Source organism: Cannabis sativa, unplaced genomic scaffold (genome assembly GCF_029168945.1).
Source record: "Cannabis sativa cultivar Pink pepper isolate KNU-18-1 unplaced genomic scaffold, ASM2916894v1 Contig1, whole genome shotgun sequence".
Taxonomy (NCBI): domain Eukaryota; kingdom Viridiplantae; phylum Streptophyta; class Magnoliopsida; order Rosales; family Cannabaceae; genus Cannabis; species Cannabis sativa.
In genome coordinates this window covers 215528-228011 of record NW_026870037.1, presented here as the reverse complement: position 1 = coordinate 228011, position 12484 = coordinate 215528, and the positions used below count along the sequence as shown (strand labels likewise).

General features: G+C 33.8%; 1 protein-coding gene across 1 annotated transcript; it reads right to left on the bottom strand.

Annotated features, from left to right (window-relative positions):
* Positions 1–904: 904 nt before the first annotated feature.
* Positions 905–9588, bottom strand: LOC115718879 (indole-3-acetaldehyde oxidase). The gene is made up of 10 exons (XM_030647685.2): positions 9362–9588; positions 7282–8976; positions 6625–6884; positions 6290–6499; positions 5936–6154; positions 3935–4906; positions 3622–3717; positions 3314–3412; positions 1970–2159; positions 905–1330 (listed from the first exon to the last, which is right to left on the bottom strand). Exons 1-10 carry the CDS (start codon positions 9510–9512, stop codon positions 1113–1115), a joined length of 4110 nt encoding a protein of 1369 aa, XP_030503545.2. The 5' UTR covers positions 9513–9588; the 3' UTR covers positions 905–1112.
* Between the last annotated feature and the right edge of the window lie 2896 nt (positions 9589–12484).

Below are 12484 nucleotides of genomic sequence, written 5' to 3'. Positions count from 1 at the left end.
TTACGATTTTTTATATTGTTTTTTTTTTTATGATGATGTTGATGAAACTGGTTTTTTTTTTTTTTGCTGTTTTTAATAAAATGATTAGTTTTTAACAAAAAAATAAAAAAAAAACAAGTTTAATTTCTGTAAAAAATGAGATACAAAAATGTACACTTATTATATATATATTTATATATATACAAAGAGAAAAAAAAAATAGTTTAAGAAAAAAAATTGAAAAAAAAAAAAAGAGAGACTCAAAGAGAAATTAGAAAAAAAAAAAATTAGAGATAGAGAAGAGAAAGAAAGAAAAAAAAGTTAGTAACTGACTTAAAAAATGAAAGAAATAAGAGAGCCAAAATTGACTAAAAAAATATATAAAAAAAGACAAAAAAAAAGTTTTTAAAAGCTTTAATAAGTAAAAAAACAGTAAAAAAGAAAAAAAAATTAACAAAAATTTAAATGTAAAAATTTCTTTGTCAAATTATAAATGTAATGTTTGAAAAAAAAAAAAGTTAATATTTTGTGTAAATTTTCCAAATAGAAAGAAATCCTAAAATGTAAATGTAAAATAAACTAAAAAAAATAAAACTAATTAAGTTAGAAACAAAAACATGAAATATGGGTTTGGATAATAAGTTTACAAAACTATGGCATATCAAATACCATAGAAAATCTTAAATGTAAAAAAATACCATAGAGGCAAACTTATAAATGCCATATTTTTGTAACTTTTTTACAAAATCCCATATTTCATGTAATTTTCACTAAAAAAAAATATATCATATTTGAGTTTTTAAAGTACCTTTGGAGATGGCCTTATATCCAAGATCTTATTCGCGAGTTCTCGCGACTAGGACAGGGGAGATATGGACTTAGCACGTACTCACACACAATATAATTGAAATACAAAACTTAAGAGTAAGACAGTAAAAATGTAAGTTACCATATAAAGTGTAAACATAATTTTGTTATTTTTCTTTAATGTAGTAATTTACGTAAAAATTTCAAAAGAAAAAAATAGTTAAAACAGATTTTATTCATACTATAACTGAGGTTTTATTTTAGAGACGAGGCATGAACCTTAAGTATGAACAATAAACAATGCTTCAGAATCGTCTGTAGTGTCTTCAGTTTCTGCATTTTTTCCATTCCAAGTACCTCTCCACAATGTCCAGTCCACAAAACTCCTTCACAACTGGCATAGTAGCAGGTACATCCAATTGGAATATGGAGTCGGATCCTCCCGGGCTTCCCCATGAATTGATTTGTTTTCTTGCTGCTCTGATGGCAGCTCTTGCAGCAGAGTGAACGGAAGCCGATAGAAACAATGGTGGCTCGCCGGAAGCTGCACAAAACGATAATGTTTGTTTAAGCTTGTCACTAGTGTAGCCTTTGGAAAATGGAAAGACTTCATTGATTAAATTATGTAGACAGAACAGAGTAGCAAAGGCTTTTTTACAAAGGAGCTTATATTTCATGTGGCATATTTTCCATCCGGAAAAATGGACTACACTTTCATTTGGCCAGGAAAGAACAAGAAGTGATTTAGCCCATTAATTGAACTATGAGAAAATAAGTTAGCCGAAGGAGAGAAAATAAATAAAAACAGAAAACAAACAAATGTTGTCACTAAGCTACTAGGCAAAACATGAAATCAGGAGGAGTCGAGTGTCATCACTTTAACCCCTATCTGTATGAACTATGAAGTCCCACGGGAAGTTGCAAGCTATGTTTTCCTAAAAGATTAAATTCAGCAGCTAATACAGTTAAAACTTCTCATCCCAAAGGCTGTCTTTTCTGTCTGTCTATCAAATTAATTTTGAATTGCCAGAGACTTAAATCCTTCTAATCTAAACTATTTAAGGTCTTCTCTCCCCCAAGGTACCTTGTTTTAATTATGTAAACAGCAATATTTTCACGATTCAATGCAATATTTTTACACTAAAGACAAAGGTTGAATTGAGAAAGATGAAAGGAATGATACCTTTGGATGAGAGAACACGTTTTTTGTGACGTCCGCTGTTCAATACTTCAACATTGAGCTGTTTAGGAATGGTGTCTAATGAAGGAATCTTGTATGTCCATGTCCCATTAGCAGTGACTAGTCCATCAGAATTTGTTAAGTATTCTTCGTACAAGAAAAACCCAACTCCTTGTACAAAAGCTCCTTCAATCTGCACAAATATATTGTCAACAGCCAAGTAATGTTTTTCTTGAAAAGTCATCACAGATTTGGGAGTTATATATAGGCCCATAATAAATAAGTACATATTTTTTAGAGAACGGTTACAGTGCTGAATTAGTACAAACTGGGTGCTCTAGTTCATACACAGAGACAAGTTATGACCTTACACATTTTTTTTTTAGAAATTTTAGATAATTTAGGGTGCTATTAAGGTTGATCGTTTGGGCATTGCTTGGAATACACCACCTTAGGGCTGTCTCAAAAATGAATCTTGATGCTGCTACTTCAGCTGATAAAGGCAAGACATGGTTTTCTGTTGTGAGAGATTCTTAAGGAGTGGTGCTAGGTGGCTTGGCTATTCTGGACATGGAAAATTTAACTCCATAATCTCGAAGCTAAAGCCTTGCAGATTGCACTTCAGTGGAGCTCTGCGTTTTCTTTTGTCTATCTCACATATTGAAATGACTGTAAAGTCATTATTGATAGGCTTAAACAGAAAGTGTTCGATAATTCTTCTTAGTGGATGTAGTTGTAATGAAAATATTAACATAAAGTTTGGCTAGTTTAGCCGCAAATAATCTAATACTAAATAAGACAACTTGATATACTATTTGGTAACCAATACCAATTACTTTTAAAATGTACAACTTAGAGGTAAACTGAGAAAAACTTGGGTCAGATATAGAGTTCTCTTCCACCATGAGACCACACCTTTACTTTTGTCAAAGAACCAAAATATGAGAATTTTTTCATGGAAATCATTTTTTTCCCACTCCATATATCCTTTTCTACACCCTTTCTTTCCTCACTTTTTCCTTAGCTATTCCTTTCCCTACAAAAATCTAGGTTCCAATTTAGGCTTAAGAAACACCTTTTTCTTTTTCCCCTTCAGAATTAACATTTTCCCTCTTTGTTTTTCTTTTTAATAAGAAACAAAAGATTATATAGATAATCAGATTTACAGCCAAAAATGCCAGTGTAACATTATCTCACCCCGTACAATTGGAATGAACTATTTTGCTTCTTTCATTCATAGTATAAATGAAACCTTTTCAGCCTATAATACTGAAAATACCAATATAAATCTATGGAATGAACAATAGATCAGAAACTTCGTAAGATAGCACATGGAATCAGGGTTACCTGTCCAAGATCTACTGCAGGGTTGAGACTTTGTCCACAATCATAGATAATATCCGATTGCAGAATGGAGGTTTCTCCAGTCAGAAGATTTATCTCAACCTGTCATGAGATGTATTCAGTAAAACAGTCACAGACTAAATATTTTTCATTAGCTAAAGACTGAACTATCATGCTGATAATCAGATTTTTAGTAAGATAAATGAAATGTTTGATGTTTAATAGTTCAGACCAGTTATAGGTTTAGTTGAGAAATTATTTTATGTAAGCAATTCTTCAACGAAATATGAATGTTTTTGCAAGAGACTTACCTCACTTACTGCCGTGCCAAAGTTCAAGTATTTTAAGGAGGACATATCAGGGACATAGTAGGAAATTGATGATAAGTTTATAGATTCTGAGTAACCCTGCATTGTTCAAAGACCAAGGACATAAAACTATTATGATTAAATTTGAGAATAACACAAACACTTTAAATAGAATGGCAGAACCATTAGAAAGCTACACCTAATCCACTTAAAAAAAAAAAAAGTAGTACCATGATTAGTAAGTTCACAAGTCAAGAAAAAGACTTGTGTTTCCAATTATCAATATGGAAAGAAACAATGAAATCTAACTAGATACCTGAGCAATCAGCATCTCCCATTTGATAGAATCAGAGCCAAGCGATTCCTGCAGCTTCTCTTTAACAGGAGTTAATCTGTCAATCAAGACATCACAGCACATTCTGACTGCCGCACAGCTTGACTCGGATGTAGTGCTTTTTGCTGTTAATCCCCCTTGAATCAGGCTCAATGTATCAGCCTGTATGACTCGCACATTATCCAAGAAGTGTTCAGTTCCATCAGCAATGATTGAACCGAGAGCAAAAGCAGCCATCTGTTTCACCTTTGTCCAAAGCCCCTGGCCCAGCTCAATTCCCCCTACTTCAACAGCAACAGATCCATCTGATAATATGCTTACTTTCGCTGGAGTTGCCTTGACCGTCATCTCGACCATAACTGGTACTCTAGATATTCCTCGTTTCTTCCATCTATTACACATATTGAACTCTTCTATCATTTGAGCCCTTTGACTAAATTTTGAAGACATAGCTACCTTATCCCACATTGAAGGTAAAGTATACTCTTGAGCTTCACCAGCACTATCTTCATAAAATAAACGAAGACTCTTGTATGTGTGAAGATTTTTTTGTCTGACAGAATCAACTTCCATTGAAAGAAAAGATGCAACATGCTCAATTATAGCTTCAGCTACAAATGATCCCTGTACCTCTCCAGGACCTCGCATTGCCGTCTTACTTGAATGATTTGTTTTGCATAACTTTATGTCAAAAGCCAGAGCACCCCAATCGTACTTCTTAAATGCACCCATAAAATTTGATGGCATGATAGGGCTCATATCTATAGACATGCCTGCATCAATTAATATTTCTAGTTCCAAAGCCGTAATCTTCCCATCTGACTTAAATCCAACATTGTACGTTATTTTCATGGGATGCCTTCCTCCTGCCAATATTGTATCAGTTTTCCTATTCATATATATCCTGACAGGGCGGCGTAATTTCTCTGCTGCAAGTGCACATGCTGCTGCAACCTGAATTATCATAACGTAAGGAATGTTAACTTATAGTTTAGCGATAACTTATAATAAAAGATATAAAAGGGCAGAGTAAGCAAGCTCATGACACCATACAGGATAGAATTATCATGATTATGAAATACGTCTCAGTACATTGTCATTCTAACAGCTTCAAACTATTCTAAAGCAGCTATTCGGAATGCATATTTGTGATGGGGAAAATAACTGAAATGAACTTGAAGATTATGTAGCTTTTAATGGTCCAAAAGAAGACTAGAGACAGAATAGATTTACATCCTATGTCTTGCAATTAAGGTACTATGTCCTTCCCTTTTGTTTGATTAACGATAGCAAAAATTGAAATCAAGACAAAGTAGGAAAAACAACAGCTGATGCGTATGAGGAAAATGTAAACTTTCTAGTTTCTTCAAATGAAGGATATCACCAGCAGTATAAAACAGAAAGTCCATCCTTCTATTCAGATAACTTGGTCAAACCGATTATTGGATAATACTAATAACAATCGCAAGCTGAAAAAACAGATTGATTCTCTCCATTTACTTTAGTTTTTTCCTTTCCTATAACAATCGCAAGCTAAAAAAATAGGTAGATATCTTTTGGCAGAAGGCCATTTGTTTTTCCTCTGTAGTATTCTCTTTCTTTGTTTTATTACCGATTTCAGGTCGTGATTCCCTCTTCAGTAAGAGGGGTTGAACCTTATGATAGGTAACAGCTGTATGATGGTCAAACAGATTGAAATGGAATAAGAAAATTTTGCAAGGATATGAGCCAAGACAAGAATAAACATGTGGGGTTATATTCCACTGACAAAAATAACAAAATTGTTTAAAACCAACTCAAAATATTATGTCAAGTAAGATTACAGCTTTTCTAGCGATTTGTTTTCTGTAGAATTTTTTTTTAGTTAGCTTTACAGGGAATCTAAGTCAATCATAGTGTAAACTTGAAAATGTCAATCATGCTTTAAATATTATGTTATCTTAGGAAGAAAAGAGAGATATGAAACTGATTTATAATACTTACAGCCATTGCTCTACTGGCCTTTCCACCAAAGCCACCTCCAACCCTTCTTGTGATAACACGAACATTATGTCCCGGTACACTTAAACATTTTGCAATAACATCGTGTGCAAATTCAGGATGCTGAATTGAGCTATAAACAACCATGCAGTTGTCTTCATCTGGTATAGCAAGGGCAGTTTGCGTCTCCATGTAGAAATGGTACTGTGAAGGAAGCTTGATCTGGTAAGAATGAAACTATAAGTTAAATACTGCACAGATATGCCAAATCAGTGTTCATGCAACTTTCTCTCTCTCCCCTTCTTTTTTTCACAATGCTGTATTACATTGGATTTCTTCTAATTAGATGAACAATACCTTAGCAGACATAATTCTGTGATCAGCTTTAGCCATTCCTTCTAATGCATCACCAACTTGCTTTGGGTAAATGGAAGGAGGCACTTCAAAAAAACTAGATCTTCTAACAGCCTCATCAACAGATAAAATGGGTGGCTCTAGACCTTCTACTTCATAGTCGACCACTGCTAACTCCGCTACCACATCTGCATGTTTCTGAGTATCTGCAACCTAAGAAAGAACACATATCTCAATAAACAAAGAGGATTGATATGCTTGCAAATCTACAGAGTAAAATTACAGTTAATTGAAGACAGCCATTGTACATAGAGATGTATACTGGGAGTTGGAGTTACCACAAAAGCTAGACGTTGACCAGCACACTCAGTGAGATCATCAGCAAATAAAGGTTCAGTACCAAACAAGGTCTTGGATCCAATGTTCTCCCCACCTTCAGGGAAATCTTTAACAGATATAACATCAACTACTCTACTGAGCTGTTGATCAGGCTTGAATGTTATATTCTTCACTCGTGCAAAAGGTTCTGTCGTATAAATGAATGCCCCATACAAACAATTTGGTGGTGAAGGAATGTCATCTACGTATACAGCCTCGCCTATGCAGATTATCAACATAATACGAATTAGCTGTTAAGAAAAAGGAAGAAATATCTTGAAGCAATTCAATGAGCAGTAATCATTGAGAAACATAAGAGGAATTAATCAAAAGAAATATCTCCAAGAATTTCAATAAGAAGTAATCACAAGAAACATTAGAGGAAGAAAGACACTGGACTGTAGTTTTCTTACACTAAATAGAAGAAAACAAATGACACTCAGGCGGACAAAGAGATGACTGTCATTCACATAGAAATAGCATAACACTTAATACTGAATGACCTTGAATGATGGATAAACATGAATTGTTGAATTCCTTTTCTATTTTGAAGCTTTCAAAGCAATTATGCAAGTCTTAAGCAAAAATTTAGTGATGTTTTATCCCAGAATACAAACCAGAAGCTTGGAGGGCTGCTCCAGATTTTGAAATTGGCTTGCCAACAGGGTAATATTCTGAACTTGTTTGAATAAACTGCTTCCCAGATGATAGCAGAGTTTCGTCAGATTTGAAAGAATTTTCATTCTCTCCCAACTTCAGATCCTTGGCCAACACAGAATCACTACATTTCCCCAACAACCCATCAGTAGTTTCAGCTGTAGTATCAATAAAGGAGCTAAAGAACTCAAAAAGAAAACCTACAGCCAAGCTTGACCTATAAGCAGGACTTGAAGTGCCATCTTCAGGAACAACGGTAGCTCTAACCAATTTACAAGCTTCATATAAAGCATCAACGGTTAGTACTTTTCCAGCTAAATATTCTTCTGCCTTTCTAGCTCTGATTGCATGTTTAGTACCATAAGCACCATAAGCCAACTGACAATGACTGACTAAAACTCCACCAGAAGTTTTACAAGGAGAAACTTCAGCCAAGAAGGCAGCATTCAGGTAAGGCAATGCATTTCCAAGGGGTCTAGGTGCGGCTCGATAGGTTTCAAACAGTAAGACAGAATCTTTTTGCTGAGAAACTTTTCCGGTTGATCCCCAGTTCGGAATTTTAATGCTTAGAAGTATACTCTTAAAATCTAGAGGTGGCCTTTGTAGAAACTCTTCCAATGTCAAAGTTTCACATCTGGTACCACTCATCACCTCTACCATGGAATCCACAGCTAGAAGAATGGTTGCAATGTCTGAAGGAAAATGCTTCCTTTGTGCCATCACCAAATTTCCCCCTATACTAGCTGTATTTCTAATAAATCTGCTAGCAATTTTCTCCATATGATTGGAAATCTTATTGAACACCATCTCACCTCTTGAGGGAAATCCAGCTTGTTTAGAATCCTTTAGAACTTCAATTACTTTTGAAATTGTTACAGCAGCTCCAAATTCGAATCCCTCTGTATCCATTTGAATTGTTGAGAGTTTAGGTATGCCTTTTAGATCAATGTATTGTTCATAGTGCTCTAATTCCTTGTAATAACCAGACCCTGTGTTCCCAATCACTAATTTTGTTTCAGTCCCTTCTCCAACATCAATACAACTGAGCAAGTTTTGAAGCTCTTGAAGACTACAAGGACGGAGCCAACTATCTGTTTTAGAATCCAAAGACATGACAGACCTGATTTCCTCTTTCAGGAATTCAGGAAATGTACAAATCTCATTGTTGCGGTCATAAGAAGGTAAACTACTTGCCTTTACTTCCTTACTATCTTCCTTTTTCCAAAAGGAGTTGAGCCCCAAATCCTCAATATCCACATCAGCTGCAAAGCTCTTGCAAACATCAGCAATGGATCGATATCCGGTACAGCGACAAAGATTTCCTGCAATAGCCCTTTCAGCTTCAGAAACAGTGATCTTAGAGAACCCCGGAGGAGGGTCCACTCGATCTGTTTTCTCAGCATTGACAAGAGCTGAAAAGATTGAAACACACATTCCAGGAGTACAAAAGCCACATTGAGAAGCATGGAAACCACTCATTCTCTGGTGAATTGAGTGTAAACCATCTTTGCTATTTCCAAGTCCTTCAGATGTTGTGATTGAACACCCACCTATACTGCTCAAGAGAGTAAGACATGAACTTGCAGTCATATCCTCAACTTTGTCATTTACTGGATCATACTTGGATAGCAGCACAGTACAAGCACCACAACCACCTGAAAAACAAAAGACATATTTACAAGATTTCCCAATAATTTTGTTATCTTAGGTTCCAATACTGACAAGTTCTAAATCTAGACTTGTGTAACAAAATACACGAGAGTTCAGACTGAGAGAAAACATGGAATTGCTCTTAACAAATCAATGACTCCATCTCTGGTTGCCTACTATTTCTAAAACAGCTCATAAACAACAAATCCAACACAGCCTACGTACTACAGAAAGAGAAAGACATATAGCCATAACAATGCAACATTAAACAAAGAGAGAACAAAGGAAAAAGAAACCCATCATCATATCTCATGTCTAATTAAACTCTCAAATAACATTCCAAATTTACAAACGTTATTGAGAACTAGAGGGAAAGTGAAGAATGAAAACCTTCGCCACAACTGAGCTTAACACTCTTGAAACGAGTCTGAGTCCGCAAGAAATGAAGCAAAGTAGTTGAAGGGTCAACCGTTGGAAGCTCGAACCTTTGGCCATTAATGGCGAAAACGAAACTTCCATTTCTTGTTTGTGTCACCGCCATTGCAAGCTTCAGACAGAGCTTTATCTTCTTCTTCTTCTTCTTCTTATGAATGTTAGTAGGCTCTCACTTTCAACAAAATATATAGAAAGGAAGGAGAAGAAGAAAAGGAGCATATTGAATTATTTGATTAGTTGAGTGAGACAGTTGGTATTGAAATTCAAAGAAAGAATGATGTATATCACTAGTTTCGGTTTTTTCAGTTTAGTTTGGTTTGGTTTAGTTTAGTGAAAGACAAAAACACTTCCTTATAAGAACTGCTATATAGACAGCTCAGCACGATAATTGAGATCCTAAGGGGAAGCAATTAACTATAATTGGAAACCAAACCACAATAATTAAAGGTTTGGTTTACTTTGAAACCATGGTGGTAGTACATCATTTTATAATGAGAAATGTTAAAAGGCACTAGTGGTGTCAAGCACTCTCTTACGTGTTAATATGTCTAATTTAGTATCGGGTCTCATATAATATAATATAATATAATATAATAGTTTTTAGAGAGTATCACTAACCAATCGCAAGGCGACACATCTTAAGGGTGCTAGGCACCACTAGTGCCCAGTAGCAATGCTCTTTTATAATTTGTGTTTTGCAAAAGTTATTGTATAGACTTTTTGTTGTTAAATGATAAAATAAACCTTATATTTTCTAAAATAATAAAAATAAGACCCGTTTGATTTTTTATAACTTTTCTTTTTAAATAACTAATTTGAAGACAAAATTTAAATACAGAAAATGTAATCATTTTTGTCATCACACATTTAAATTAAATTATTATTAAATTTTATTTGGACAAAATATAAATTCAGGATCCTATTTGTACCATTTTGAACAATACAGGATGTATTTTGTCATTTAACAAAACTGATGGTCCAATTGATAACTTTTGCAAAACACAAGATTCAAAATGGTATTTACCTCTTTTATTTTAAAGTGTTGTAATATTTAAGAGGTTTTTAATTTTATTTTTAAAATATATTTAACCTAATAAGTAATAGGCTATAACAAATAAATAACAATATAAAAAATAAAGTATTACTATTGGGTTCTTGATATTTTTTGGTTGGTAATATTTTCTAAAATTATTATATTAAATTATATGGAACATAATACTTAATTGTACCAACGATTATATAATACATAGGAGAGTATTAAATACTAGTGGTATCTTTTAGTATTTATCTATACAAATATTCTCAAAAGTAAAAACACAACATAATAATAATTATGGTTCATAGCTGTATTTTATAAAGTAATTCAATCATTGTGGCAAAGTTAATTATTTTGGGTAATTAATATGCTAAATTTCTTTTATAAAATAATATACATATAAAATAAATAAATTATATATTGTAAACGGTCTGATTCAGTTTAATCATTTACTAACTTGTTAATTCTATTTTTGGCATATTTAATTGACAAAAATATTTTATTATTTCCTATTAATTTCGACTGGTATGTTTAATTTGGTTTCCCTATTTGTGTGTATCTAAACTTGGAAGGAAAGTTATCTAGCTTTCCTGTTTATGAAAATTGAGGTAAAAATTGTAAGTTTTGATTACACATTTATTCTTATCTAACCAGCTGTTGATTCTGATCTTATGTAAGTTTTCCATTTTCTTAGATCAGATTTCTTGAAGAGAAAACCGGAGCTAAACTTTCATTTTCTATAAAAGGAAAGTTGTACTTACTGCCCATGATTCTGTAGGTACAAAAATGGAAAATCCTGGACTGATTGAAGAATTATTTTAGGGAAATTTTTAGTGGGCTGGGGCCTGGTTCAGACCGTGTGTAAGCTGTCAATAAGGTGTATATTGATTATAAATACACCTTATAGCAGCTAGGTTATGTATCTCTTTCAAACACTTAGAATTGTATTCATATGTTAAGGAAAGAGTGTCTTTGTTATGTAGAGAAGAGCTGTTCGACTCTTACTATGTTTATTTGTAGTTTGTATTGTCTTGAGTCTGTATTCAAGTCTACAACGAAGAAGAACATCAGTGCACCTTCGGGAGAAGGGTTTTTACAAGCTTTCGGGAGATTGCTTTTGAAGCCTTGCATCAGGAGGATACAATCACACCTTCGGGAGAAGGGTTTTTACAAGCTTTCGGGAGATTTCTTTTGAAGTCTTGCATCGGGATGATACAAGCACACAACCTTCGGGAGATGGTTGTATAGGCTTTCGGGAGATAGCCTTTAAGCCTTGAATCAGGAGGATTCAAGCACTCTTCAAGGTGATCGAAGGGAGTTCGAGCTCTTGGAGTTTTATTAAGATTCGGTTAGTAGGTGGAATACATCAAGCTTGCGGCATACAATAAGAGGGAGTCTTTTTATTCATAAGTCAATTACTTTGTATTTTTGAAACCGATCTAATGAATCTTATCTCTGGGTGTGGCCCCGTGGACTAGTAACAATCTGAAAGGATCGTTGAAACCACGTACAAAAATCTTGTGTGTTTTTACTTTTATGCACTGTTTGTTTTCTGGGTTTCTCTGGAGTTACAGAGTTGTATTCTGTAACTACTTTAAAACCGTTTTCGGTACCGCCATTATTTCGCATTTAATGAATCACTTAATTAAATAATTAAACTGGGAATATTAAAATACTGAATTTCATATTTATTATAAACCGCAACCAAACTATGCAACATTGAAAGGTCCGAATTAACCAGTCCACCAAAGACAGTCTTACCGGTTACCATGTACAGTGGTTTGGATTGTTGTCCAAATTTAAACCGCAATTTGCCAATTCCAATAAATAACCCTAATTTTTATATCGAGTTTCATACTTTTTAATTTGATAAATAACATTAAAAATCGATAACTAATTGTGAAATGCCACATTTCAAGAAAAAAAAATATATAAGATACCATATTGGTATAATGTTAAGCACATTTATGCCAAATAGCAATATTCTTATTAAAATAATCATGTGCTAATACGAAAATGCTAAAATATTATATCGGTATAAT